Source organism: Hypoxylon trugodes, assembly GCF_022578975.1.
Source record: "Hypoxylon trugodes strain CBS 135444 unplaced genomic scaffold F4822scaffold_7, whole genome shotgun sequence".
NCBI classification, from domain to species: domain Eukaryota; kingdom Fungi; phylum Ascomycota; class Sordariomycetes; order Xylariales; family Hypoxylaceae; genus Hypoxylon; species Hypoxylon trugodes.
Window position 1 is genome coordinate 1,359,318 of NW_026250022.1, and position 27,521 is coordinate 1,386,838.

Sequence of the window (27,521 nt, forward strand, 5' to 3'; positions counted from 1 at the left end):
GCCTGATTTTTCGATAAAGTAAATATGAGATGATGCTTCAAGCTTTCGCGAAACTCGACGGATCCCAGACTATCTCTAATGTCGACAGCAAGGTTCTGCCAGGCGCACTTACCCCCTGAAAAACGAATCTTTCATCAGCCTCTGCGAGTAGAGCCTTCCACTCATGTATATATCTATGGCGACCATTGAAAGCCGCTCCCGTATTTAGGTCCATGGCTCTATAAGTTTTTATCATTAGAGAATCTTATAATCCTAAAAGCGATTACGGCGGGGCGACATACCTCAATTCACGCTCTCTCCACAACGGAATCTCGCCTGGTTCTGGCGCTACCGTATCCTGTATAAGGATCTTAGCCCCAGGTCGGAGGGCCGGAATTTGGGCTTTGAGGATTTTGAGAGCGTATTTATCAGGCCAAATCTGGAAAACCAAGCGGAAAAGGTAAGCATCGGCTTCAACGGTCTGCGTATCAAAAAGCCCATTTGCTTTAAAGTCAATTCGGTCTTTCAATTCATCAGGCAAGCTGTCCTTCGCGCCCTTAACAACCATCTCCATATCTTGGACGAGTAGCCTAGCGTCTTTAAAGCTCTTCGCTAATTCCACAGCTACTTCGCCTCTGGACCCACCAACGTGGACAATGAGCCCATTGCCAAGAGAAGCCCAATCGTAAAGTTTCGGGACGTCAATAGCAGCTTCACCCGGAAAATGATCGTGGGCTTTCACTGCGGATGCAAGGCGCATCGCGCGCGTGTGATCCCCACGGAGCACTTCGAAGATTGACTTGTCAGTATTGTTGGCAAGACAGAAGCCCTGTCAAGATTAGCATGATTATCAAAGTCTCAGGATATAGGAGTAGACGGAGAAAATGCCATAAGTTTCAAACGTGGGATACACATACGGTTTCGTTAGACTCTTCCGATCCTGGCCATTTCTGGATCGCATCTAGCATCTACAGCAAAGGACTCACGTCAGTTCGTTTGTGCAAGAAATTCAATTTCAGGGTACACGGGGAACTTACCTTGGTAGCAGCCGGCCAACCCTCCCTCGCGCCAAAGCTAAGCCAATCATTCACGTATGGAAGTGTGAAGTACTTGGATATTTTTGTATGTGCGACCATGCCAGGCTCGGGTTCTCTGAAGATATGCATGGACATTGCGTGCCGAACCAGGCGTCTGACAAGAGGTTCATCTAATTTAGTCTTCTCTGCAATCTCACCGAAAGAAACCTGCCCCCCAGAAGGGATAATGTCGGCAATATGGAATCGACAGATGGCGTCGATGCTGATCATATTGGTGGTCTTGGAGTATCAACTTTAGCTTGCTGGATGACCTTAGTGATGTTACGGAACTCTTACGGCACTGAATTTGAAGGCTAGTGGGATAGGATCCATAAGTAATTCATGCAACTCGGCGGTTGCGTCAAGTACAGCATCTTGGAGATGGAATGTGCTAGGAGGAAGGCGTTCTGGGCTGTCCTCGTCGAATGATGGAGACGGCACACCCTGGGCTGATAGAAGTTCTTGTAATTCTGTGACATGGGTATTGATTTTGACAGCCAACTCCACGATCCGGGGGGTTTTGTTAGATGATGCCATGGCTATTAGGTTATGGGATGGAGATGTTTGAGTCTAGTAGAGAAATGCGAAAGTAGAGACAAGGACAGAAAATGCCTGCTCGGGGGTCACGGCTGTTTCTTGTTCTCGTTATTACACAGCAGACATTGAGTAAGGGATGTGATGTTGGAAAGAACCCTGGTATCTCACTGGGATTAAGGATATTATCCTATCAGCTTTTTATAAATTCACGCCGCATCTACAACCATCCCAGGGCTCAGACGGAAGGGTCGGTCTTTGTGACGCACGAAAACGGGTTTAGTTACTGGGGACGCCTGTGCCGCTATTAGCCATCTTGCAACAATAGCTGGGCAGGCGTCACCGTACAAGCTGCGTCTACTGTGCCGCCGCTAGATCCGGATGAAGCACCGATCCATCTCCAACATCGATATTTAAATGTGCTTATTGCTCTAGAACAATATATCTCATTGACCGATAGTGGGGTATTCATGTCGTTTGGCTGTCATTTGGGTTGTCATAACTGCATACCTTATCATCGCGCACAAATATGGTCATGTCCAATATGTGCTACCAGAAAGTCATCTAGGCCATCTTATTGTAGGTAGGGCGGTGAGTATTTTGTTTCTGTCAGGGATGGTGATAATAGTAACACGCGGCTGGCCTCACCATATCCGTCGGAGTTGCTGACGCTTTTGTCCGATATGTGCAAACAAGAGGTAGCTTCGCAAGTACGCTTCTTAGGAGTTTTCGCTTTCTTTTTATCTCTCTCGGTCATGGCATATAATACGACATGATGGGTGGTTCGCTTCCCTTAACTACCTAGGTAAACGTGCCAAAGTGCTGAAGGATTTCTGTTTTTTTCTTTTTCTAGTGGCGACGCTGTTGGGCCAGTCCTTTTCTCGAGTATCTACTGAGAAAGTCTTTAGCTAATTAGTAGAAACTTGTAGATTAAATCTTGTGACTCTGTCAGGCATTTATCTCTTGGAATCATGATGGAATCTGTCTATTGAGTCTTGAGTCGTCATCATCTGATATATCATGGTTGATGTTATCGAAGAAGCCTGACTCTTGCTCTCTACCATGATAATTACTGATTAGTGATAATGCCTAATACAATGTGCTGTGGTAAATCATTTTAGGGGAACGACCTCTTATTTTAAAACGGCTTAGCGTAGATGCAGGTGACTAATCATGGCTAGTTTAGACCCATCAGATGGGGTATTTTGTTGACCAAACCAAGGAATCTAGTTCACACGTAACTTGCACCTGCATTTTACCCAACGCGACTTCTTTAATCTTTTAATCTTTAACTTCATTTCGATTCATTCTTTCGTCTCGTTGAAGTTAAATTCAAATTTCTTGCCTCCAATTTATGTTTCTGTCGTATTCATATACGCTTCTACATACTTTTTCCGTCGATCCCCAGATTCTGTGGGTTATCCCTTATTGCGTACGGGGATTATGCATCGGCGAATATAAGCTTCCCAAACTATAGTAGGGGTCCCTGCAGCTGGTCATCTTTCTACTTTAGACGGACTCAACGCTCGAGTAACTTCAACAATGGTCTACTCGTTCGACTTCACTTAACCCAGCATAAAATGTTTCTTTCAAGCTTCTTAGGTGCCCCAACAGGACGGAGGGCTTCCTTCAAGTCGAACAAATCCAAATCGATTGGACATTCTCCCGAAGTCTCCCCATCGCGATCCCGAAACTATGATTCCTCCCCCGAATACCTATCCGACGAATCGCACCTCCAGCCAGTTATCCCATCGCCGCAGGATGTTCTCGATTTGAATAATAATCTCGAAATGCTCGCTGCGCTGTTCCCCGACGTCCAGGTAGAAGTCTTCAGGGAAATGCTTTCATCCTTCTCGGAAGAATCACGATTATTCATTATCACAGACAAGTTGCTAAAAAACCCAGGCTTCTACGTGAAGGGGCGGCGGAAAGCTAGCGATAATAACAGCTCCAGCTCGAATATTCTAGTATCGCGAACTGAGGCATTCAGGACGGCAGAATATAAGGGTGCGGTGCGAGCTCTAGCGATGCAAGAATTCAAGGGTCTTTCTAAATCCTCTATCGATGCCGTCCTGTCCGAGTCCAACTTTTCCTATCTTGATGCACGACAGACCCTTGTGGATTTATCTTCCAAATCGTGGAAATTTACAATATCCGCCCTGCTCTTCCGTCGTAGAGCTGTTACTTCTACCGAAGCCGAATCGCATCCCCTTATCACGTGGAAGTCTTCGGATGATGGATCCAGAATACCTACTATAAAGGCAACTGGGAACGCCGAGTTGGATAGAGAATTGTTTGAGGAAATAATTATGCCCCTAAATCAACGAAAAAGGGCTGCAACGGAGGAAAGTGACCGCAATTTGGCTGTGTCTTTACTTACGGAGGAAGCCGAAGCTTGCGAAGCTACTTATGAGTGTAGTTGTTGTTACACCGACGTGATTTTTGAAGAGCTCACCACTTGTGGCACCGAAGGGCACCCGGTCTGCTTCCGTTGCGTTCAGCATTCTATCACTGAAGCTATATTCGGTCAAGGTTGGCAACGCAACATTGAGAAGGAAACTGGTTCCCTCAGATGTCCCGCCGTAGCATCAACGGAGTGTGACGGCTGCATATCTTCTGAGCACATACATCGGGCCATACAAGACGAGAAGAACGGAAAGGAGATTTTGCAGAAGCTTGACCAACGCCTAGCAGAGCACGGCCTGCTTTCCAGCGGCTTACCCCTTATACGGTGTCCGTTCTGCAGCTACGCCGAGGTCGATGACTTGTATGTGCCAACCAACCTGCGTAGGCCCAAGCTGCGTGCTAGCAATCTTCCAAATATTATCATTATCCTGGCTTGCATGGTTCTGTCACCATTATACCTTTTAGTCTTAGTACTAATGCTCGTCGGAATTATCCTCTGCTTAAATGGACCATTCAGGTATTACGTATCCTGGCATTTGGGAGCAGCGCTCAACCGGTACCAACGTCGCCGTCGTGGATTGAAGTTCATTTGTCAGAATCCAGACTGCGCACGCTCGTCATGTTTATCTTGTTCGAAAGCATGGGTGGACATTCACGTTTGTCATGAATCGTCACTTGTAGCTCTGCGCACGCAAGTGGAGCAAGCAATGTCAATGGCGATCAAGCGTGTCTGTCCACGATGTAATATGTCGTTCGTCAAGAACGCAGGATGCAATAAACTAACCTGCCCTTGTGGCTACAAAATGTGTTATGTCTGTCGTAAAGATATTGGCACCCCAACCGAAGGGTATCAACATTTCTGCCAGCATTTCAGGCCCGAAGGCGACGGGCGACGATGCAAGGAATGTAATAAGTGCAACCTATGGGAAGCAGAGAACACCGAAGAGATACTCCGAAATGCCAAGGCGGAGGCAGAACGGAGGTGGAGAGAATCCGAAAGACGCGAGTTGTCCGACGCAGAAAAGGCATACCTCGAAGACGGTGTCGGCGGCTTAGGTCGACGACAACTAATTCACCCATGGATATCGCAACTTCTTCGAGGCGGTAAGCTCCCGAGTGTTGAAGAATTTTGTGACTTTATTATAGAGTTCTTGTTTGTATGACGGAACGAAGAAAAAAAACAGGGGACGTGTCACTCTTGACTTGCGAGAATTATAAAAGAGCATATCCGGTTGTTGAGCGTTACTTGGAGTCAACCTTCAAAAGCGAGCATTGCACTAAGAATAGGCGTTAAGGAAACTAGGCACAAGGAAAACAGGACAGGATATTTGTTATACCCACGGGCAGCATTATATATGCTAAAATGCACCATAAGCCACGGCTCTTTGTAATGTAGTGTATACAACAATTAGACACAATCCTATAAGTCAGTAACACCGTAATCGTCTGGTCCGTGAGAGCTCATTCCAACCCGGATATTGTACCGTAAAAAAAAAAAAACACGAATCGGATATAAAATCATATGTTATACTTGCCAGAAGCGAGGCGGGTTTTTCCACACCTATAGGCGTCTTTATGGCGTGGTAAGGTGTATAGCAGTAAGCAAGACCCTGTATTTAGTGCCCTGTAGGTATAATCGCCCGCTCGCCGCCTAACACGATCCCTGCAGCGACTCAAAAGTTCTAGTTGCGGCTTAATCGTGGCCTCTGACTTAACCCTCCAAAGTTTCAAAATTGATGAGTGCATTTGTTGTTTTCATTCCACTGCACATTGCCCCAAAACTGGGGACGTGTCCTTGTGCTATATTATTGCATTAGTGAGCATTCGGGTGTACATTGTAATGTAAAACTATTAATTTGACTTATTTTCGATAGGTTCCAGTGTGTCCGTTACGACATGCTACCTAGGTACCTATCTATTCCGCCTAGAAACCGAGCTGAATCCAACCAAAGTATAGCGAGCTTCGGCGCGCACTTCCCCGTAAATACAGCGGCCGAGTTACCTAGCTCACCTAAGCACATAGGCCTATTGTAATACCTAGACAGCTAGCTCCACCAATTTCCAGTGGCCCAAATAGTGAACAGTTTAGCGTTTTCAATATGGACATTGGCCACAACGACAAAGAGCACCCAACGCTCTGTTCGTAACCCCGACGCCCATAGCAATACGTCAAAAACCACGGATTATGTGTCGAAAGGTTAGTCTAATTCAGTAATCTGCGAAGCTAGAAGCTGCCTTCAGTTCTATTCATTATAAGTGCATCATTGACTGTTGGGGATCCTTCAAATTCCATAGGAGGAATTAGGTCATATGCCAGTTATCTGCTAAGTTGATAGAACAGTAGAGTGGTCTATAATTTCAAAATACATAGGTACATGTAGGATTCTAATATACGTCCCAAATCTGCATGTAAAGTTTACACGGTCAACCACAACAACTAAACATAAGCTTTCCATAACATATCATATCATGCCAAACCAACCCTCAACCTACGACATATCCCTACAATTTCCCCCCATTACCACCCTCCACAAGCTCAGCCGCAGCGCCCGAGATCGCCAACTTACCCGTCTCCTTAACCTTAGTCTGGAAGATAACCTTGTTCGCCTTATCCTTCCACATCTCAGTGACTAGCGTCTGGCCTGGTAGTACTGTGCCAGCAAAGCGCACCTTAACATTGCGGAAGGGACCGAACTTCTCGTACACAGCCTTACTCGCAATACCCATAAAGCACAGCCCGTGTAAGATCGGTACTTTGAAGCCGCCCATCTTGGCAAAGTTGGGGTCGATGTGAAGCGGGCTGGATCATAGGTTAGCTTGCTAAAGTATTGAAAGAGAATTGAGAAGGGGGTGAGACATACTTGTAATCACCGCTAAGTCGGTAAATCGCAGCCTGCTCCTCCGTCGTCTTCGTCTCCACCACAACATCAGGATGTCTCTTCGGTGGGGCATTTACTGCCGTTGCCGCACCCCGATCCGCTGGCTTCTTCTGGCCACCAAAACCTCCGCAGCCTCGTAGGAACACAGTAGCCTCGTTGTAGAAGAGCTCCTCATCAGTTTCCGCGTTGACAGTCGTCACGCCACTCTTAAGAATTGCCGCGCTGCCCTTATCTACGACTTCGATAAGCTTGGCGAAGTTCTTGGTCTTCGCTGCTGTCGGGATCGGGTACTTCTTCACTTCTAAGTATTGCTCGCCGTGTAACAACATCATGGGTGAGAAGTTGGGCACCACTTCATCGAAGCTGAAGGGCATGTTTGCGTCGAATTGCGGAACCACACCGAATGTCGGTAATACCTGGAAGTCCTCATGGCCCTCGAATACGTACGGCAGCTCGGTCTTCTTAGTGCCGATACCCAGGTTATAGAGGATGCTGTCCCGCTCCGTGTACGTGAATTCTGTCCCCGGAGATTGGGCGGCCAATGCCTTCTTTTGCGCCTCTAGATATTGGTTGCCTTGGGCACCCTGGGTGAAAAGAATATGTTAACTTCAATAATTCATTCATATGCTAGACTAGAACATTATATATATACACGATAGTCTAAACAAGGGCCATCAAGAAAAGAGGGGCTCATCATACCTTGGAGGCCCCTCGCTTGTTCTCCATGTTGGCCATGACCTTTTCTAACGAGTCTTGAGTCTTCTCGGGGTGATCCGCTCGGCCGTCATCGAAGTCGACAATCTTAGCGAAGTTCTTTGCAACCTCTTCAGGGGTCAGCTTAACGTCCACAGGGAAACCAACACCCCCGGTTCGTTGCCACCTCGTTCGGCCGGCCCAACCGCTGCCGACTTCGTATAGGTAGCCTGTGGGGTTCTTAGGAACCTTGTCGCTGGAAAGAGCAAGAACAAGAGGAGCAATGTAGTCGGGCTTGAAGGCCTGTACTAATTCCTCGGGTAATATTGTGCGTGTCATGGCTGTACCGGCATTAGGTGCGATAGTGTTACAGTAGATGTTGTACTTGGCACCCTCGAGAGCGATGGTGCGCGAGAAACCAAGGATACCAGCTTTCTGTTTATGCATTAGCTTGAATTGATTTGTATCGTATTTTCTGATTTTTATAACTTACCGCTGCGGCGTAGTTGGCTTGGCCGAAGTTACCGTAGATACCACTTGTTGACGTGGTGTTCACGATACGACCGTACTTTTGCTTGAGGAAGTAGGGCCAAGCAGCCTTGGTGACCTTGTATGTGCTTCGGAGATGAACATTGAGAACGGGGTCCCAAAGGCTGTCGTCCATGTTGTTGAATGCCTTATCCCGTAGGATACCAGCGTTGTTGATAATGATATCAATTCGGCCAAAGGCGTCGATGGCGGCCTTTACGACCTTGTCGCCATCTTCAGAAGACGCTTTCACGCCAACTGCCTTACCGCCCGATTTCTTGATCTCTCCAACTACGGTGTCGGGGTCTACTAGATCGTTGACAACGACTGAGGCACCGTACTTGGCGAAGGCAAGACAGTAAGCCCGCCCAATACCGGCACCACCACCTGTAACTAGGGCTACACGGCCGGTGAAGTCCAACTTCTCGCCCTGCTCATTCGGGCCCAACTTCTGTGATTCTTCTAGAAGACCTAAGAAGTCATTGGCGCCAGTGGGGTACTGGGGATTGGAGAAGTCGAGAACCTTGTCCCACTTCTTGAGAATAGCGCCGGGTGTGTAGCTGTCGTCCGCCTTAAGCAGAAGACCGCCAGATCTCTCCCACCTTAGCTTAGCAGTGTGACCACCACCGACCTCGAAGATGCTGCCGGTCTCCTTTGTGTTGCTCTTGTGAACCAAAACAGCAACAAGGGGAACAACCCATTCGGGTTTTAAGGCTTCCAAGGCCTCGGGAGGCATGACAGTCTCAGTCATACGACTAGCTGCTATCGGGGCGATAACATTGGCGAGAACGTTATACTTAATACCCTCCTTCGCAAGCGTCTCAGTGAAACCGACCATCGCCAGCTTCGCCGCCGAGTAATTCGCCTGGCCAAAGCTGCCGAACAAACCAGCGGCAGATGCAGTGTTGATAACACGTCCATACTTCTGTTTTCGGAAATACGGCCACGCTGCGCGCGCGCATTTATATGAACCCTTAACGTGGACTTTGATGATCAAATCCCAATCCTGATCTGTCATGTTCTTAAAGCTGATATCTCGTAGGATACCGGCATTGTTAAGTAGGATGTCGATTCGGCCGTAGTTCTTAATGGCCGTCTCGATGATTTTCTCGCCATTCTCGACGCTGTCGTAGTTGGCCACGGCCTGGCCACCGGCGGCTTTGATTTCGTTGACGACTACATCGGCAGCCTGGGAATTGTCGCAAAAACGTTAGCAAATGATGCATTTAATGATTAGTATGGGGTGGGGTGCTATTGCTTACCTTTGTTGAGTTACCCTCTCCCTTGAATGAACCTCCGAGGTCGTTGACAACAACCTTAGCTCCCCTCGAAGCGAAAAAGGTAGCATATGCCTTTCCTAGACCACCACCCGCGCCAGTGACGACAACGACTTGGTCGTCATAGCGCAATTCACCAGCCATCGTGTTTAAATGGAGCTCTTAGATCTGGGGTGTTTAGAGAATGATTTAGGTATGGAGGTAGGTAGAAAGGTAGATGGTTATAGATCTCAATTCGTGGCTAGGTGTATTATAAGGTTGGCATTTCTAGAGGTAATGACATAAAAAAAAGATGATTATTACAGAGCTTTATTGGAAGGTCCGAAGGTTCAGACGCTCATAATAAAGAGCAGCTTTGCCAATGTGCCGCTTTGAAACTCCGGCTATTCAGCCGAGGCAGCTTCGACAGAGCTGGCAGGAATGCCGAGGGGCCCCAGATGTTATGGTATGAAAGTGGACCCGACAATGATGAGTGTACTATACCTAAATAAGTATAGCCTGACTCACAGGACGTTCACATGTCGAGCACCTCTTGAATTGCTGACGGATAGAAATGAGGTCATGTGTACAATACGATTATTCATCACGTGTATTCAAAGTCCTTCATTCTGTTCTATGCTTTCTCTCTCTAAAAGTCAATTCTTCTTGTTATCAAGATGTAAGAAATCTATTAAAAGTTAAGCAATGGCTTATGCAGTGTTAAACTTAATATCAGGCAATTAACCACTTTAGGTAATATGACAAGAGCCGAAGTTTACTATTGCCGTCTTAACGAGGTAGAACTTCTAAATCTTAGGTACATTCAGCTTCTCTCTTCAACGTATAATAACTCATAAGTTGAGGCTGAAAAACAGCTTGGGAAAATATCCATTCAAGACTAAGTATTTCATTTGATTGGAGATTATGTTCCAATGCTCCATTGATCTAAGTATAGCCAATTTCACAAGCAACTCGAATTATAGCATTCAAGTCTGCCTGTAGATCAATACCTACCATTGAGCTCCCCGCATTTCCCCATCCCCACTACATTAGCCCAGAAAACCAGTGTTGAAATGACATAGTATAGGCCCCTAATGTACCATTGAAGCTAGAATTCTTCCGTATGCTAGGTACCTATGTCACGCATTTTGGGGTAACAGACCGAATAACCGAAACGTGCTAAGGTACCTGCAGACAACACCCAGCCCGGTACAATCACGAGGTTCCAGTGTTTCTCAAGCCGAGATAATTAAAGAGAGTTTCTTACCGAAAATGTCGACGAATACGGAGATAATTGACGACAAAAGCCCTATATGTATACCCTTCATACTTGAACGGTATAAAAACTACAGCGCTTCAAACCCGACCAGGCCTTTCATCATCGGACTCAATGGTGTACAAGGGGCTGGGAAGACAACCCTAGTAAAGGCCCTTGCCTCAAAGCTCCGGGTCGATGAGGGCCTACAAACGCTGGTTTGTAGTATCGATGATTTCTACTTGCGGCATGAAGATCAAACGGCGCTCGCCGAGTCACACCCGGACAACTTATTAGTTCAGGTCCGAGGCGAGCCAGGTACGACTTGTTTAGTTCGGAAGGATATCTCTATTCATTGGTTCCTAATACTACGTCTATGTAGGCACTCATGATATGAACCTAGCTCGAGACTTCTTCACAAAATTGTGCGAGGGGCAGCCAGTCAAGATTCCTCAATATGACAAATCGGCATATTCAGGCCAAGGTGACAGAGTCTCCGAATCCCATTGGGAAGTGGTTAATGGCCCAGGCCAACCCAAGGTTCAGGTAGTCATCTTCGAGGGCTGGTGCGTTGGCTTTCGACGTCTGAGCCCAATGGAGGTGACGTTTAAATGGAATGCACCAAGCAGAACGCTGAAGAGATACCCTCTAGAACATATGAACTTTATCAACGAGCGTCTCCAAGACTACGACGCTATCACAGATATGTTCGATGCATTCATCCATATCGATGCTGAAGATACCGAGTGGGTGTACGACTGGAGATTAGAGCAAGAAGCGGCGCTGCGGGCGCAGAGAGGAACGGGCATGACAGACGATCAGGTCGTGAAATTCGTCGATGCGTATTATCCCGCATATGAGCTTTTTTCCGACAAGGTGAGGAGCGGGCTGTTCTCCAACAAGCCAAGATGTCAGTTGAGATTGATTGTCGGCAAAGATAGAAAGGTCAAGCAGACAGTCATCATCTGATATGTGTGAAAGCAAGTGGGTATCTTACCAGGTAGTCTCCCATAATGTAGAACAGTCTCGGCGATGTCTGTCGTTCATCATCTTGCATGAAGACTTTCTCGGGCGAGCGAACGCTGTGATGTGGTGGCAGCCTATGAGTAGCAATGGTAGCAACCCCAATTATCTAACCACTCGTATTTCCTTCCAAGAAGTCATTTGCCCATTCTACTCCATGTAAAAGCGCCGGTTATAGCTCCTCGGTCGGATAAGATTCGTGGTACTGCTCATCTTCTTGCTCCTTCTAATCAAACTCTTTCCCCACCATCATACCCTCACCTTCACTTTTGAGGTCAGAGAGCGTCACGTCTATTCCTTGTATCTTGTTCCTCACAGCCTCGCCTCGCTCAGCAATTTCATTTTCAAAGCCTTCCATCATTGTCCTCTTTGTCCGACGGGCATCTCTGAATCTATCCATGATTTCCCCAAATTTCTCCAAAAACCAGTCACCGGAAGCCTCCCAATCCTTGACAGGCATTTTAGAGAAGAATTCCATCTGAATTGGTTGGTCCTGGTCTAAGAAATGATGCAACCTTTCCGGCAAGCCGCCCCGAGGTGGTCCTACCGCCGATTGGACCTCCGCCTGCGCTGGGTCGAAGTCAAAAGCCTCATTCTTCAGTTCCGAATAGTCCATCGCTGCCAAGGCACCGTCGTCATAGTCTAGTTCGAGTGCACGTTTCTTTGGATTGGACAGGCGCTTCTCCAGCATTTGGCGTGGCATCGCACTCTCGTGAAGAGCCGGTCGGCCATGACTACTAGTCTTAGGCCAGAGCTGCCGACTGATCTGAGGTTTAGGCTTTGTGATTGGCTTTGGTGCGGGCTCTGGGGCAACACTTTCAACATCTGACTCGCCGTGGTTACTTAACACAGGGGTGTCTGTATCCGCAAAAACGGTATTGCGGTTGGGATCGGAAAGCGTCTTCATACGTAAACGTAGGGAGCGTTCTGACCGCACATCGTCCAGGTCATTGTTAGAGCTTTGATATGGCTGACGTGGAGGCGAGGACATGTTATTTTCTCCTTGAGGATATGCAATTCTTTCAGAGTAGGAACCGCGGCGACTAGGTCGCACAGGTAATACTTTAGGGTGAGGAAGCCGCTTGGCAGACGGAGTCTTCTCTGGGCTTGTTTGGTATGGGCTATCCGAGTCTTGATCAGGCTCAGGTTCAGGGGAGGAAACCACCTTCAAACGACCTTGATGACTCCTAGCATCTGGCGTCGAAGCACTTCTAGTAAGGGGGCCACCACCAACAACATCTATTATACCGTTAGGTCCTATAATGAATGGAGCATGTTGATCCGGTATATTGGATTCCTCTTTCGCATAAGGGCGAGGACGTGGAGTAGCCCCTCTGTGTTGGTATGGAGGCTGCCGAAATGGCATCCGATACATGGACGTAGCCGCAGAGTTCGCGTCAGCATTGCTACCACTTTCACTAAACATGGAGCCGTCTACCGTCGACCCTTCCCAAAACGGTGCCACCCGTCGCGAGGATTGTATGGGTTCGGAGGCGACGGTTTTCGATCGTGACATATTAAGTGACGTATCTCGAGCGTGGCCAGTGCGGCTCGCCGGGACGGGTAATCGTGCAGCCATAACAGCAGCAGCTCTATTGGAATTTGCTTTGATGATAGGTTCGCGTGATCGTGGGGGCGAGGTAGGCGGTGCTTGAGTCGTCTGTGCGGGCTGTGCGACCAGGGGAGCATGTTGGGACAGATTGACTTGACGAGGTTGAATAAGATGAGTATGATAGTTTTGATTATCATGTCCCGGACCCGGGCCAGACGCAGTAGGAACTGCCTGGTTACTACTATTAGTGACCCAAGCCTGCATTTTCGTCTTCGAGTGCTTCAAAAATTGACTAGCGGGCGGCATCTGAACGGAGTTGGACTTGGTGATGTTCCGAAAAGAGAGGCACATAAGCAGGCTTTGTTTACTTTTCGTAAGCTTAGACTATAGCATTTACGCGTTTCAATGGCTGTTGTGCTGGCGTGGTCCAATCTCGACGTGTTCGACCGCGGATGGTAGTCGATCGAAACGGGTGGACGACAGACACGAGAAAGATAAAGCCAGATTATATTATGTGTTAAGCCACCATACTGCCCAATGCGACGACGAGGGTTGGGTCGCAATTTTTACTGGCGAAGCATGAGAGGTAATCCAAGGCATTCGGACGGAGGATGGTTGACGATGGATCCAATGGGTGGAACGAGAAAAGGTTCGACTGGTGGGGGATGTTTGAGGGACTTGGGATAGAAGCCGCCTCGCGACTGACATACCATTTTCGCGTCTCCAACACCCCGGTCAGTTTAACACGTCTAGTGCCTGTCGAGCTACGTAGGTACCTCTAGTAACTTTGCTTCTGCAGCTTCGGTGGGTCCACTCGAACATTTGAACTCGTTTGAACTAAAGGAAACCTTATGTATGGGGCCCGTGCACCCACTCCGACGCACGGGTCACCCCCAGATTCCCATTTTAGCCGAAACCACCACCGAAAAATCATTCACCCCCCACGGCTTATCCCCTTTCCCCAACTATCCCCGAGCCACGTTATTTAAGAGGTCGCCTCACCTCGTCTCCCTTTTTGAAGTTGCGCTAGATGACTTGTTCTTGCATGACTTTTCTCAACCATCCTATCTTATCTGACCATTCGACTATCACGAAGCGTCTAGCTACTTATTCGGAAGGAGCAACAAATTGAACGATTCTTCCCGACGCAAATGCATTACTACCCTGGCCCGCGTCTAAGTCCTCATGGCTGTTGGGCAGCATACAAATCTCTCATCTAAACCCATTACCGACGACATTCATGTTGCTTCTTGTGGACCTCCTATTGATCCTTCGTCATTCCGTCCTCTCCACTCCCGTTGCTCCTCCTTCATGTAGATGCGATGCGAGTACGGAGTTCAAAATAGCACGCATTCCGGAATCGCTTCATTCTAATGAACCCCCGCCCGAATCCAATCGATCCGTTGTGAGGCTAGTTTGAGGCTAGGAATAAGGAACAGCTTTCTACCCAGGACTTATAGGACCAACCGGAACACCAGACCATTTTCTCAAACCAACGGCTTTCGCATATACACAACGTTCACTATAGCATTGATTATTAGTGGTCGCCAAGAACGCCATGACTAAGGGGCAAATATGAGTTGTCGAGCTTGACCCATGAGCGCATCCCACTCGATTCAGGTTGAAGGAGGGTGGTAACACATGCTCTAAACGAGAAAACAAAAGCGCCGATAAGCAGATTCGAAATATACTCACTAGGCATGGTGATCCCTGGTTTAGGACTCCATTCATACGCCCCTTCTGCTCGGTTGAACACCTCATAACCTTGGCCAACGTACCAAATTTCGTTGGATACCTATACCAATGGGGCTCAACATTGATACTCCTTCTAGAAAGGATGAGAACAGTCGTCTCAACTTACTAGTGGTGCGGGATTTCCACCCTCTCCATATAAGATATCCCGTGTCTTAGGGTCAGTTTGTAATTCTTTGGTTAAGGTGTCCAAGGCCACTCTTTTCGCATTCATGGGTTCCTGCGCGGCAAGCATCTCGATTTTTGACATGGTTCCAGCGCCGTAACCACCACCATGCAGTGCACGCGATATATACAGTTGATGGATCCAGACTGTTCCAGTAGCTGGGAGGCCCAATTTGACGTCTTCCTCGGGTTCGTGAATGTCGACGGCTACATGACCAATGGGGATGAACTCCACATGGGTTGGTTGCCGCGGAACGAGCCGAACTTCTGCTGCCGTGTCCCTCAATGGAGTCGATTCCTTATCCGCGAATTCTTAGCGCGCCCAATTATATGGTCAAGTGACTATGGCGTACCTTAGGATAGGTTTCGATATGCGTCTCAATGAGCTTCTCCCGCTCCGGAAGAGCATCCGAAAAGAGCTAGTCTATCAGCTATGAAGACGAATAAAGGTCAGGTCCCGGAACTCACAGCCCAGTAGAATATCTTTCCACCTTTCTTTGCCTCCTCTATCCACTACAATATTTAGAGTTAGGAATGGCTACTCATGATAAGTCTTGAACATTATTACTCCACATTAGGTGGTAGTATTGACAACGTATACACTTAGAAGTACCTAGTTGGTTTCTTCTCTGAAAAGCCAGATAGTAAGAGCAAGGTCTCAAGTATACACTCACCGAGGGTACTTCCTCGGCCCTCCATCCACAGGCGATGCGCTGCTCGTAGAGCCTTTGTACGTGTTCGGGGCTCGAAAAATCCCAAGGAACGAGCTATTCAAGGCACAAAACATCAGCAATAATTTTCAGGACAGCTAAACTGAACAGTTGACATGAAATAGGTCCCAATAAAGCGCAATATAAGACATGACACAACATAAAACTAACCTCTATTTTCCAGCCATGTTTAGAGGGTTTGGAAACCATTGCGAAATTTTTTCAAACAATATTATTAAGACAGTATTAAAATAAATTAACAATGAGTAAACGTATTCAAAACGAAGGGGATTGGGAGTGTTTTGACTTTGAAGTCGTTAGAACGATAGTAGTGCTGGCCCACAGGGGATTCGCCTATATGGCATCTAATGTACTACTAGCATAAATCTTAGTACATATGTGTATGCATTACTTAGTATAGGTACCTAGGGTGCTTCGCATTATACTGAGTCACTCGCCGTGGTCGGTTATACAACTTGCATATAGATACAAGTGCGGAATTTGTGCAACCCCCTTCTTGGACTCTATACCGAAAATAAGCGCTAGTTTCCTTAGAGTGCGGAATGAAAGTCCGATCTTACATAGATAATATTATGGTTCTATCACCTGCGGAACCCCGATCCTTCTTCGTATAACGCTATTTTTTTCTATAGCCTATACTTGTGATAAGTTGCAATTATTGTTATAGCTTTCCCGCTGTGTCCGTCCGACTTCGGGCAAATTGCCGATCCTGACTTTCGTAGGGCGTAGATGAACGGACCACCTATGTTTCGGCGATACAGTTGCGGAGTTAAGCTCTACTCCTCTACTCCTATCAAGTCCTACGTCACAAACCTCTTCACAGAAGTTTCAACTTCAACACATCCTGTTTACGTTCTAGAGACGACGCCTATGCAATGCCGCGAAAACGTAAAAACGAAACGAGACAGGAACAAGGCGAGGCCTCGTCCTCTAAACACCAAAAACCCGACGAGGAGGTGAACGAGGAACCGTCTTCTCCACCACAAAGCAGTAATCCCTACCATGGCTTTGAGGAATATCCGGCATCCAAGGTATATCGCTTAATCGAACCTGGCCCTGTGCTTTTAATCACAACCGGATCGCTAGAAGATCAAAATCACAATGTCATGACAATCGGTTTCCATATGGTCATGCAACATGAACAACCGCCCCTGATCGGCATTTGCCTCGGGCCGTGGGACGCTTCGTTCTCGTTGCTTAAGAAACAGGGATCATGCGTGCTAGCGATTCCTTCCTTCGAAATGGCTGCTACCGTGGTAGATATCGGGAACTGTTCCAAAGCCGACCCCGATGTGGAGGAGGCCGACGGCAAGTGGTCCCGCTTCGGGCTGGAAGCCCTACCCGCTGCTAAAATCAAAGCGCCACTTGTGGGCGGTAACAACATCATCGCAAACATCGAGTGCAAAGTTCATGATAATAAGATGGTTAGTAAATACTCGATGTGGGTTCTTAAGCCTGTCAAGGCGTGGATCAACCCGAATAAAAAGCCCGGAGAGGGCGGGAAGATGTTCCACCATCGCGGTGATGGTACATTTGTCGTCGACGGCGAAATTTTAAACTTGAAGGATAGAATGGTCAAATGGAAAGAATACCAAGACTGAATCATTTCCGAATTATTATGCCTAACGGCTTTACAGTACTGAATATCTAAGCCCGTAATGACGGATCGAGTCTAATTCTAATTGGTTGTCTATATTTCGCGCTTCTTCTCTTCCGGTTCAACTTCGTCGGCGCCAACGTTTACAACCGTCGTCTTTTCGGACTGACTCTGTTCCGTCTGACCTGGCTCTTGCGCATCTTTCGGGTGATTTCCTTGGGTTCCTAGTCGAATAAAAGGAGCAAGCAGCAAACTTGCGCCAGCGAACGCCAAGCATAGTTGGAAAGTTCTGGTGAATTTGAGCATCGGATCGGCCATTCCCTGTGGTGTTAGTTCGATAGAACTGTATACCGCCGTTGAAATTCCCATTACCGCGGTGTTGGACAAGCGGATAACAACATTGAAGATACCGCCAGCGAGAGACTGTTGGTGCTTAGGAAGCGACTGCATCACATACATCTAATAGTTGTTAGGCAATTTCTAGATATAAGGTGCGGGTGGCAACTCACATTGGCAACGTTGAATTGAAGATCAGCTCCGGCGACGTTTAGAATCAGCGCAGGGAATATGAAAGCCCAGTAAATACTGTCTTCTTTCATGAAAGAGAACAGTAACGCAGATCCTACGTAACATGTAGCGCCGAAAACCATGATGGCAGTATTGTTGACACGGTGCAATATTCGGCCGGCAACGACGTTCCAGAAGAGTCCTGCAATAGCCATTGGGAGGAGATATACTGCAACCATGAGGGTTGATTCTTTCCGAAGATCTTGCAGAAAAAATGCAACCCAAAAAGCACTCGCTGTAAAACTCATCGTACCGAGAAGTACAACTCCGATAATCTGCAACAGTTAGCATCGCGAAATAAACTGTTTTAAAATTAGGACTTACAAGGCTGAAGTTCCGGTCTTTCCAGATATGCGGAGGCATCAAAGGTGTAGGGAATATTCTCTCCCATAAAGCAAAAATGATCAGTAACGCGATACCGACGACTAACAGCGCAATTACATGCGCTTTGGCCCAACCATCTTCGGGACCAAGACTGAAATTCTGTTAGAATTGGAAATTTGAAGAAATTATGGGAAGAACTTACGTTAAACCCGCGGTGAACATTCCGGTGCCGAATATCGTCAGGATCGTACCGACATAGTCGAAATGCTTCAGCGAGGCCAGCCGTTCCTTGAATGGCGCACGATCGAAATTTTCCACATTCGGCACGGCCCAGACAGCATGAACGGAGAGGATGGCCCAGATGATACACAACACGATGAACGCTGCACGCCAACTGGATAACTGTGTCGCAATACCGCATACGATAGTGCCGAAGACGAAACCCAATGGATTTCCCGCGCTGAACGCCGAAAACGCCATGTTCTTCCGCTTAGAGGGTGTCGCATACGCAGCACCTAGGATGCCTATCGCCGGAGGGACAACCATAGCGGAACAAGCGCCAAGGATGCCACAGACGATCAACATCCAGAACGGGTTCTGTGCGAAAGCCACCAGTAGTACAAATGCACTGAATGACGCCATCCCAGTGATGAACATCGGTTTTCGGCCCATCAGATCAGCGAGCTGTCCAAAAGCAAGCTGGAAGGCGCCAGCAACAAGCCTGTAGTCGCATTAGTGGCCGCGCGGCATAATAATTTCGCAAAATTAGAGATTTAAAACGTACGATGTCGAAGCACTGATCCATGCTATCTCACCCTGGGTCATTCCCAAGTCTCGCGATACGGGAACCGTGATGATTAAAGCGACACCGGAGAGGAAAGATGTTGTGGCGGTTGCGACGGTAGCTTGGAAGACAAAGGAAGCTTCCTGGATAGTATTCTTGAAGCATTCTGGTCTGTCTCCGAACTTCGTCTTAATTTTTTCTAACCTCGATAATCCATGCTCTTCATCGCCATTGGAATTTGGCGCGTTGTCTTTAAGACTCGAGGATTTAGGCGTCGCATCCGTTTCTTCCTCAAGTCCTGTTTTCCCGAGTGACATCTCGGTTATTTCAGGGATTTGCTCTGTGAATACCGCCATTGCAATTCACTGTTGAAGTGATTGAATTTTTTTCAATTGCTTTCCTTCTTTCCCCAGAGTATCCTTCAAATGCACCCCAGCGCAAACAAAACAAAGTGTTGGACAACCGCACCCTTAAATATACCCGGCAACCAAGCTCTCGGGCCAACTGTACTTAAATATTACCCCCGGTTGTGGAATTTTTGCTTCCTAATCAAATGCGCCGCGAAGGCGAAAGAAAAAAAGGATTCAAATAATTTGATAATTTGGGTAGCTATCCCACATCCCACATAAGGGGTCCTCTCGCGCTAACACGTTATTGGCCAAGCAACCCCGGATCACTACTTCGGGATCGGGACGCTACGGAGTCGGATTTGGCTTCGGACCTCGTTATTATTATGGATATGCAAATGTAGAAGTCGTTAACCCTTGTGACATACTAGCGCAAATGTCGTACTAACGAACCTATGAACCAACAAACGACAAGGTCTAGCTGAGTTATGTTCCTTCTAGACAGCTTAATCGCTAACGATATACGACGAGATGAATAAGCTATGGACTCCTGACCAAGAAAAAGGCAATCATATCCCTTACTTGCTCCTTACACGACATCGGCATTGTGACGAACCGAGTCCACATGTGCTGATACGGGGAATTACAACATGAGTCTAATTGACGGCGATGGGTCTACACGGATGCTAGTTAACATTACACGACGGCATAATTTCCCAATGGCAAGAGAGCTCACGATCGAGTCTAGTTCCAGCATGCCGAAACTCGGAAACGTATATTGAATGGTGAATAATTCTCTAAATAACCTGACTGGGTATCTTCGTAACATAAGAAATCAATGACATCTCATCATTGTATCAAACGGCAGAAATTCACGAAACCTCCACGGACAACTATTCTCCCATCCACCACGGCCCTAACTAGAAACTAGCCCTTTCAGCAACGATCTGACTCCCCGGCTTAATTTCGACCCTCAAATATCCGGATCGACCCCCACATGCCGTCGCGGTGGACGAAGCCACCGCCACCACCGGCAACCTCGTTGCACAATACGGACGTATCGGTGTACTTCGGCGTCCTTTGTGTTTTGTAATGTCGCGGGATCCGGATAAACTAATGTGTAGAGTCATAACCATCGAAAGGCTTCAAGTTTACTCGTATTTGGGGCCGACAGCCATCCCCCATCTCCAATCCGTCGAGAGTGGCACTACCACACATCGTACGGAACGTCCTCCTCGTTGTACCCATGGTACTCTGCTCCCCACTCTCCCTCTTCCCAGTGGCTATTGCCGTTATCATCCCAGCCCCCGTTGTCCTGCTCTCCCCAACCCGGCGCCACGTTTACACATAAATTACCCTTTATGTGTATAACCGGCAAGTCCTGGGTGATCTGTCGCACCTCATCCGCAGTGTTCACATTTATAGTGCAATCCCCACCCACGAGGATCCGTGGCTGCACTTTGTACTCTGCTGGCGGAGGCGGCGGCGACAAGAGCCTAGAAGCGCCAGCATTACCACTACCACAGCTCTGCGATTGCTGACTGTGCCTCCGGCGCGCTGAGGAGGGGCTTCCAGCACTCGTCGGTGGTTTTGAAGGCACGTGTTCCCATCGCGGCGCCGAGTTCACCGAGGCTGGCCTGCTAGACCCCGATTCCCGACGATTGCTCCTCGGGGCGGATCTTCCGCGGCCTAGCGGGGAGCGGGGAGCTACGTACTTCAGGGTCCCATTGAATCGCATCGACCTCTTCAGCGCGGACAGTCTTGACACCATCCCATTCCATACCCCGGGCGCCTTTTCACCGCCCGAGGGCGCGTCAACGAAGGGGTCGGACAATTCGGAGCCCAACTTCGGTACCCTTACTGCACCAATTTCGTCGTCCGAGTCAAGTTGGTCGACGTTAGATGCAAGTGAGGCCCGCTGGTCATTTGCCCGGTTGCTCGGAGTAATTGGCAAGTCCCAGTTTTCCCAATTTGGGGACTCAGGGACATACACCGGCGAGCCTGGCTGTCGGTTGTGGTCTTCGGGTGCCGTCCTGAAACCTAGGGCTTTGAGTTAGCGACGGGATATACTTAGTGGTTTTTGTCATCACTTACTTTCGTTGGTGTCTGTTTCAGTGTTGACGGCAGTGCTGGTGATCTCGCGATCAGTCGCATCAGCGCTTTCTTGCAGGTCTAATTCTGGGGAGCGTAGTCCCCCTTGCAGCGCTCCTCCAGATGCAGTGGTAGTGGCGTCCAAGTTGTGACGAGCAGGGCCGGGGCTAGACGGTGTATCCCAGGGCCGTCTGATATAGTCCGGCATCGCTGGGTGTTCTGGCCTTTGAGGCGGCTGAGTTTGGTTGCCCAAGTCTGGTATCCTCTGCTCCGTCTCTTGGACTCTAGTCTCTTGGGTGGGGGCATTGACGGGGGCATGTGCTTGGCCTGACATCGCCTGACCATATGGACACGGCATGCCCCACTTGTACGAGGTGCTTTGCTCGGAGTTCATTGTGGTGATTGTTGTTTGGTGTGGTGTGGTGTGGTTGTGGTGATGGTATTGGTATTGGTCTGTTGATACCAATCTTGTTTCCTGACGTTTGTTGATACTGTCAGGAAGGTAAACAGGATGCGATTTTCCGATCTTATAGTCTTGTATTCGGATTGCTTGGAATAATCGAAGTATATTAAAATAAGTATAGGATTGGAAATATTCGGGAATGCTGATTTCTGCTTCAAAACTCCTATGTTTAGATACAGAGAAAGTGAGAGTGATGGGAGGATGAGAGGATGGGATGTGAGGCGGCCTTATATAGAAGGAGAAATGCTCAGGAAACTTTGCTGATATTTGCGCTCAGGCTTTGAGCTGATTATTGCAGATAGAGTTCACAGGACGAAGTTAAATTCATTGAACAGAAATTAGGGAGTTTAGAGACAGTGTTGGGAGTATCAAAATAGGTAGGTAGCTATGGCACTTATGGGGCGGCCAGGCAAACCAGACTGGTCGCGCTTTACATTTACACTGTTCTGTCTAGCTAGGGTAACCTTATGTGTTTGGTGTTAGATCATGAGTTGCTTGAGGGGTAAGTGCTTCACAAATCACTTTAACCTTATGATACTTATCTAATATTAAACGCTGTAGCGCTTGGTCGTGTATGGATAGAATAGAAAGTAAAAATCTTCATGTGACGCTAGATAAATCCAAACATGAGTTTGCTTGCTGTTGAATGTGTTGAATTAAAGTTGCACTTAAGTATCTGATGTAGTTCGGACTATGTCCGTGGGCTTCTCAGGAAACTAACTACTCCGCCACAATAGCTAACGAGGTTATCTAACCTATTACACTCTTCCGCTTGGTGCTTCTTCCATTCTGCTAGCGCGCTCATAAGGGTATCATTCTCCAAGATCAGATCGAAATGTAACCGAAGGAAGACTGCCATCCAAGCTTGAGTAAGCTCATAGTCACGGCGTGATACAAGGCGGCTAGTCATAGCACGAATGAATTGAAGTAGCTCGTTCCTCTCGTCATCATCGTTGGTAGTCAGAGAACGTAACTCTAAATCCGCTGTAGCTGGAGGTAGAGATTTGAGGTGCTCGATGAATTCATCAACTAGAAAAAGATTAGCATCCAAACTAAATACATAAGTGAGAATGGCACATACAGTTTCCAGTAGCAGCGCCAGTTTGCAATTTACTGGTGAAAGCTTGTTCCGCCCTGTTCCGATCAAATCGAGTGATTCTTGATTGGTTCTGATCTTGATCCGTCTTCGGTTGGGCTATCTCTAAACTCGAGGCTCCTGCGTTTGTTGTCGATGGTAAGAAGAAAGGTGCTTTCTCAGGGGCCTTAGGCGCTTCTTTCGGTTTGTTTCTTTGCTTAATCAAGTCCAAGTGGAGAAGGGTTTGCCATCTGCTCCGTGGAACCAAGCTCAATGTCATCATATCCGTACTTAATTGATCCAAGTTAGATGGGGCGACTTCTTCCTCTTCCCGAGATGCCGTATCGTCGAAAGCGGCCTCAAGCAAGCCTTGACCACCCTCTCCTGATGCCGTGGGTCCTGATATCTCCCTAATTGAATCTTCAGATAATTGTCGAGTGGGCACGTGAGTAAATAGTGTCTTATTATTCCAAATGTTGACACCTAACTCTCCTTCGGGAGCTGCAGCCAGATACTCACCCGTTGCCGAGAAGGCCAAGGCAGTACAGGGCTTCTCTAACCGTATCGCATCAATTAGGTGACCCGTCGGTAAATCCCATACTCGTATTATGGCATCCTGAGAGGCAGCCACTATCCAACGACCGTCGTTAGAAAATATGAAATCGTTGATTTTGCCCTGGCATCCCCAAAATTCACGAATGGTTTGCTTCGTCTCAATGTCTACGACTCGGATAGAACCGTCGTCGCAAGAAAAGGCTATTAGGTCATTGGCGGGGTGGTAACGACAGGCGGTAATCCCTGTCATTGGAGCCCAGTTGATTTCTTCTAGTAAATTACCCGTAAGAAATTCCCAGAATTTCACTTTTCCGTCTAGAGAGCAACTAATCACGTTTTTGTTCATGGAGTCGACAACAATTCCCGTGACCGCTTGTGTATGCTTGCCGGTGCCTCGAGCGAAACCTGTAGATGAGCGAGCCTGTAATTGCACCACGGTATCTGCCTGCCTTAATTGCTGCAATTTGAGTTGCCTTGCTTGCGCCGGTGTAAGTTTTGATGGAAATCGTTGGCGATGCAATCCTGACTGGAGGTTGAACATATCAATAGATCCGCCATCCGATCCGATCACAGCGAACGTTCCACACGGGCTCATGGTCACGGTTGATACATTCGTTCCATCACCAGTTTGGAATGCCCACCTTCCAGCTCTTTTCCGACCCCAGAACCATGTTCGAACGTACGAGTCGTCCTTATGCGCTGTAACAACACTTTCCCAACCTGTCATACTGCTGACTTCGGCGTCTACAGGCTTCTTTTGATTTTGGGATTTTTGCCATAATACCTGTTTGCCAGGTAAAGCGCCCATTCCACCGTCCCTGTTCAATGAGCATGCGATGCAGGTAATTTCGGGCGCTTTTAAATCGTCAAGTGTAGTAGTAGGGCCACGGCTTGGAGTGTTGCTGTCAAGAATTCCGTACTTCTTAGCTTTCTTGCGGATGTTACCTTGGCTCAATTCCGTACTCTGGCCATCGCGGCGAAGACTCCAACCCCAGAGACTTCTGTCTTTGCCACCACTAAGAAGCCACTTATTACCTGCTTCAGCACCTTCAAAATCGGACGGTAGGAATTGTAAGCACGTAACTGGTCCTGCATGACCACTCCTCGTGTGTAGAATTCGTGGTATCGGCGAAAAGGGTGTCTCGTCGAATATCCAGGTCTTCAAGGAATTATCTCTGCCACTTGTGACAATGACTGGCTGACCGGCGAGAAATTCGGCCTTACTAACCCCCCCGCGAGCTAAGTCACCCTCTTGTGTCGGGGGGTTATGAGCGCTCCTAAGAACACCCATAATCCTGCCGCCTTTATTAAGGTCCCAGAATGTAATATCACCACTCGAGTTCGTCGCCGTCGCCATAACTCCCTCTTTACGTCCATCCTGACCAGCACCTAGACCATCCGTTCGGAACGAAATACTCGTGACGGGCGCGTCTTCGGTACCTGCATTTACTTCGAGAATTTTCTTGTCTGCAAGTACATTTTGAATAACCAATGGACCTCCCGCATACGAAATAGCCATTAAAGAAAGCGCTGGACTTGGCTGCATGCAAGTAACAGCGCCGCAATTTGGAGATGGTGGTAAAATGGTGTAGATCAGTTTTCCCGTAGATATGTTCCATATTTCGACCCATCCATTTTGACGGCCGGCAAATATTTTGTTCAAGTATGTCGGCATGGTACATATTCCACCGGTAAGTTCATTATCGCCCTTCTTAGAAGCCATCGTGAAAAGCGTGGTGTAGTGTTCCAGTGTCGCCGAAGCCCATACTTCTATTCTCGTTAACCCGCATGCGACGATCCAGGAACCGAAGACGAGGATCTGTTTTATCGGCTGGTGTAGATCAGGTGGAAGCTGTAGTTCGCCGACCTTCTTGCCCCTCTGAAAAATCCAGACACCTTGAGAAGAGCCATCACGGGGATCGCCCCACGCAGCAAATACTTTCTGCTTCCAGGCACATGTCGCAGTAATCGCGCTTGGGGTTTGAGGTCGAGTTATAAATACGAGGTTGAGACCGCGCTTGAGATCGTAGGTTTGGAGGGAACGGCCTATAGATGTCGTGACTTGGAACGTGGTGTTTCCTAGAGGGACGGAGGTAAAAGGTACGTTGGTAGGGGAGACAAGACCTATTGTCTAATCATTCAGATTACAATTTAGTATTATTAACTGCGAGAATATCAGATTTTCTATACGCACTCGATATGGAGCAAATATTCTGGACTGTTGAGACGTGGAAGATTTAGGTCTCGCGACAGAATCAGTCTTCTGTCGCTTGACCAAAGGCCCTTCATGTTCGGAATGAGGCATTGCGACGAGGTGCCTTGTAAAATAAACTGCGACTGCCTTTTTCGCCGCGCTTCAATCGTTATCGTCTTGTTATTCGCATGCGGGACCCGCGAAGCATTATTGGCTTTGAAGCTGCATGTTGATGAATCTTTTTTTTTCCTTTGGATGGAGCTGGTCAACTTTTTTTTTTCCAGTACAAGGCACCCTGTACTTCGGCCCCGCAATCTCTTACTCCGACCATGCAGCACAGGTACCTCAAACAGAACACTCCGACCCTAATAGATTCAATTCAATTTAAAAGAGCATCTCAATATCAATTAATTGACTGCCCAATCCGTTCTACAAACCCGCAATCCCTTTTCAAATCCCATTAATCTTTCCAGCAGTTAGTTTGCTAGGAAAATGGCTTGGTATGTATCTGTAAGTACCTAGATACTCAGGTACTACATTGTACTGTACATAAGTTTAACTAAGATCTCTTATCGTTATCAGTGCCTTTTAGCTTCTGTCTCCACATATAAATAAAGAATTGCCCAGATCTTTTCTCGGGAAATTTCCAACAAATTACCCCATTATTTCAGTCATCAATCAGGTGATGCTTCAAAGTCGTGATTTAATAAATATTTTAAGTGCTATTGATGCGACCTAAAGGACCTCCATAAGGAAATCAATCACAGCTGTAGGCGACCATCGCCTTAGCCAAGCTGTTGGTTTTCCAGCTTTCACCGCCTCATCCTTTGCCGAAAACACTACACTGTCTTAGGTGCCTGACCTGTTAAACAGCTAGGGTCACGGCTCCGCAGTTCCAGTGCAGTGAGCACCACCCAAACCTCCCAATTATTCTACGTTATTGGCTGGTCACCCCCTGAAGTTTTAGCGTCCTACTGGACGTCATGGCATTTGCATGTGCCCAGCTGCTCAGAAATGCCATCATGGGGTACCAGGGCATTTGCTATTGGAATTGCCAATATCAATGTTATCCTTCCCATAGCACACCATAGCACAACTTAGAAAGCCATCGAAATTTATCACTTTATTTCCCGGTGCCAATAGCTTCAATTCTCTACCCACGATTCCCCGGATACTCTACCTAGTGGCCTTTTATATTATTATCAATTTCCTTTCTTTTACCTAGTTTGGAATTCCCAACCTGCTAGTAAGATCTTGACGTCTATCCAAAGAGGTCTAGATTCCTTACTGGTCCGTTTGCCCGCCACGTATGTCTATGGCCGCGGGCCGCAGATGCAACTGTCGAAATCCGTCTTGAGCCGCCAATGAAGCTCATGATGTATGTCTGACCCCCTTCAAGACACCGGGTCCTCCCCGTATCCGCGACCCACTTTCTACTTATGACGGTGGGCAAGAAAAAAAAAGAATAGTAATAAAATAAACCGGGGCCTGGATTGATACATTTTATGCGACGAGATCCGATAAATGAAGCAAAATTAATGCGCCAACTTTTCTTCTCAACCTTTTTTTTCTTATTTGCGAACATTTTCTATAGCGAGGTATCAAATGATTAACTTCGTATGTAGCCTCCTCACTATTATTGTTTTTTTCGATCGAGAGAAGGTGTTAGAATTGTTTGCGCCACAATAAAATACG

The 27,521-nt window shown here is 47.5% G+C and overlaps 9 protein-coding genes across 9 annotated transcripts; 3 read left to right on the forward strand and 6 right to left on the reverse strand.

The window, feature by feature from the left end:
• Positions 1-37: 37 nt before the first annotated feature.
• On the reverse strand, positions 38-1,592 carry F4822DRAFT_431335 (sterigmatocystin 8-O-methyltransferase; the record flags this gene model as incomplete). Its single annotated transcript, XM_051461461.1, has 5 exons — positions 38-218; positions 282-808; positions 897-947; positions 1,017-1,295; positions 1,353-1,592. 5 exons carry the CDS (start codon positions 1,590-1,592, stop codon positions 38-40), a joined length of 1,278 nt encoding a protein of 425 aa, XP_051312238.1.
• Positions 1,593-2,818: 1,226 nt separating this feature from the next.
• On the forward strand, positions 2,819-5,434 carry F4822DRAFT_410139 (uncharacterized protein). The gene has a single exon (XM_051458733.1). It carries the CDS (start codon positions 3,170-3,172, stop codon positions 5,156-5,158), a length of 1,989 nt encoding a protein of 662 aa, XP_051312239.1. The 5' UTR covers positions 2,819-3,169; the 3' UTR covers positions 5,159-5,434.
• Positions 5,435-6,225: 791 nt separating this feature from the next.
• On the reverse strand, positions 6,226-9,775 carry F4822DRAFT_410141 (NAD(P)-binding protein). Its single transcript, XM_051458734.1, has 5 exons — positions 9,358-9,775; positions 8,061-9,284; positions 7,574-8,002; positions 6,857-7,458; positions 6,226-6,795 (listed from the first exon to the last, which is right to left on the reverse strand). The coding sequence occupies exons 1-5, from the start codon at positions 9,514-9,516 to the stop codon at positions 6,498-6,500; spliced, it is 2,712 nt and encodes a 903-aa protein (XP_051312240.1). The 5' UTR covers positions 9,517-9,775; the 3' UTR covers positions 6,226-6,497.
• Positions 9,776-10,019: 244 nt separating this feature from the next.
• Positions 10,020-11,715, forward strand: F4822DRAFT_317564 (P-loop containing nucleoside triphosphate hydrolase protein). The gene is made up of 4 exons (XM_051455414.1): positions 10,020-10,104; positions 10,153-10,168; positions 10,227-10,924; positions 10,989-11,715. The coding sequence occupies exons 3-4, from the start codon at positions 10,624-10,626 to the stop codon at positions 11,573-11,575; spliced, it is 888 nt and encodes a 295-aa protein (XP_051312241.1). The 5' UTR covers positions 10,020-10,104; positions 10,153-10,168; positions 10,227-10,623; the 3' UTR covers positions 11,576-11,715.
• Positions 11,716-11,855: 140 nt separating this feature from the next.
• F4822DRAFT_431339 (extracellular mutant protein 11-domain-containing protein) lies at positions 11,856-13,487 on the reverse strand (the record flags this gene model as incomplete). The annotated part of the gene is made up of 1 exon (XM_051461462.1): positions 11,856-13,487. One exon carries the CDS (start codon positions 13,485-13,487, stop codon positions 11,856-11,858), a length of 1,632 nt encoding a protein of 543 aa, XP_051312242.1.
• A 948-nt stretch (positions 13,488-14,435) lies between these two features.
• Positions 14,436-16,238, reverse strand: F4822DRAFT_317060 (uncharacterized protein). Its single transcript, XM_051455412.1, has 8 exons — positions 15,980-16,238; positions 15,773-15,865; positions 15,567-15,611; positions 15,452-15,517; positions 15,043-15,396; positions 14,877-14,976; positions 14,649-14,703; positions 14,436-14,592 (listed from the first exon to the last, which is right to left on the reverse strand). Exons 1-7 carry the CDS (start codon positions 16,016-16,018, stop codon positions 14,669-14,671), a joined length of 732 nt encoding a protein of 243 aa, XP_051312243.1. The 5' UTR covers positions 16,019-16,238; the 3' UTR covers positions 14,436-14,592; positions 14,649-14,668.
• A 222-nt stretch (positions 16,239-16,460) lies between these two features.
• F4822DRAFT_317134 (uncharacterized protein) lies at positions 16,461-17,475 on the forward strand. The gene is made up of 2 exons (XM_051455413.1): positions 16,461-16,489; positions 16,552-17,475. Exon 2 carries the CDS (start codon positions 16,705-16,707, stop codon positions 17,428-17,430), a length of 726 nt encoding a protein of 241 aa, XP_051312244.1. The 5' UTR covers positions 16,461-16,489; positions 16,552-16,704; the 3' UTR covers positions 17,431-17,475.
• A 44-nt stretch (positions 17,476-17,519) lies between these two features.
• On the reverse strand, positions 17,520-19,457 carry F4822DRAFT_431342 (MFS general substrate transporter; the record flags this gene model as incomplete). The annotated part of the gene is made up of 5 exons (XM_051461463.1): positions 17,520-17,885; positions 17,936-18,268; positions 18,318-18,468; positions 18,520-19,038; positions 19,102-19,457. The coding sequence occupies 5 exons, from the start codon at positions 19,455-19,457 to the stop codon at positions 17,520-17,522; spliced, it is 1,725 nt and encodes a 574-aa protein (XP_051312245.1).
• Positions 19,458-22,633: 3,176 nt separating this feature from the next.
• Positions 22,634-26,475, reverse strand: F4822DRAFT_410164 (WD domain-containing protein). Its single transcript, XM_051458735.1, has 3 exons — positions 25,827-26,475; positions 23,084-25,763; positions 22,634-23,031 (listed from the first exon to the last, which is right to left on the reverse strand). The coding sequence occupies exons 1-3, from the start codon at positions 25,935-25,937 to the stop codon at positions 22,694-22,696; spliced, it is 3,129 nt and encodes a 1,042-aa protein (XP_051312246.1). The 5' UTR covers positions 25,938-26,475; the 3' UTR covers positions 22,634-22,693.
• Between the last annotated feature and the right edge of the window lie 1,046 nt (positions 26,476-27,521).

What these genes read in the sequence shown, in the direction of transcription:
- F4822DRAFT_317134 (XM_051455413.1), top strand. Translation starts at nt 16,705, where the DNA reads ATGCCGCGAAAACGTAAAAACGAAACGAGACAGGAACAAGGCGAGGCC.
- F4822DRAFT_317060 (XM_051455412.1), bottom strand. Translation starts at nt 16,018, where the DNA reads ATGGTTTCCAAACCCTCTAAACATGGCTGGAAAATAGAG. An exon ending in GGGCCGAGGAAGTACCCTCG is followed by an intron (nt 15,612 to 15,772) that starts GTGAGTGTATAC and finishes TAAATATTGTAG; the next exon opens with TGGATAGAGGAGGCAAAGAA. An exon ending in ATATCGAAACCTATCCTAAG is followed by an intron (nt 15,397 to 15,451) that starts GTACGCCATAGT and finishes TTCGCGGATAAG; the next exon opens with GAATCGACTCCATTGAGGGA.
- F4822DRAFT_410164 (XM_051458735.1), bottom strand. Translation starts at nt 25,937, where the DNA reads ATGCCTCATTCCGAACATGAAGGGCCTTTGGTCAAGCGACAGAAGACT. An exon ending in GAATATTTGCTCCATATCGA is followed by an intron (nt 25,764 to 25,826) that starts GTGCGTATAGAA and finishes CTGAATGATTAG; the next exon opens with ACAATAGGTCTTGTCTCCCC. An exon ending in TGGCGCTGCTACTGGAAACT is followed by an intron (nt 23,032 to 23,083) that starts GTATGTGCCATT and finishes ATCTTTTTCTAG; the next exon opens with TTGATGAATTCATCGAGCAC.
- F4822DRAFT_317564 (XM_051455414.1), top strand. Translation starts at nt 10,624, where the DNA reads ATGTCGACGAATACGGAGATAATTGACGACAAAAGCCCTATATGTATA. An exon ending in TCAGGTCCGAGGCGAGCCAG is followed by an intron (nt 10,925 to 10,988) that starts GTACGACTTGTT and finishes ACGTCTATGTAG; the next exon opens with GCACTCATGATATGAACCTA.
- F4822DRAFT_410139 (XM_051458733.1), top strand. Translation starts at nt 3,170, where the DNA reads ATGTTTCTTTCAAGCTTCTTAGGTGCCCCAACAGGACGGAGGGCTTCC.
- F4822DRAFT_410141 (XM_051458734.1), bottom strand. Translation starts at nt 9,516, where the DNA reads ATGGCTGGTGAATTGCGCTATGACGACCAAGTCGTTGTCGTCACTGGC. An exon ending in GAGAGGGTAACTCAACAAAG is followed by an intron (nt 9,285 to 9,357) that starts GTAAGCAATAGC and finishes GACAATTCCCAG; the next exon opens with GCTGCCGATGTAGTCGTCAA. An exon ending in ACAAGCGAGGGGCCTCCAAG is followed by an intron (nt 7,459 to 7,573) that starts GTATGATGAGCC and finishes CTTTTCACCCAG; the next exon opens with GGTGCCCAAGGCAACCAATA.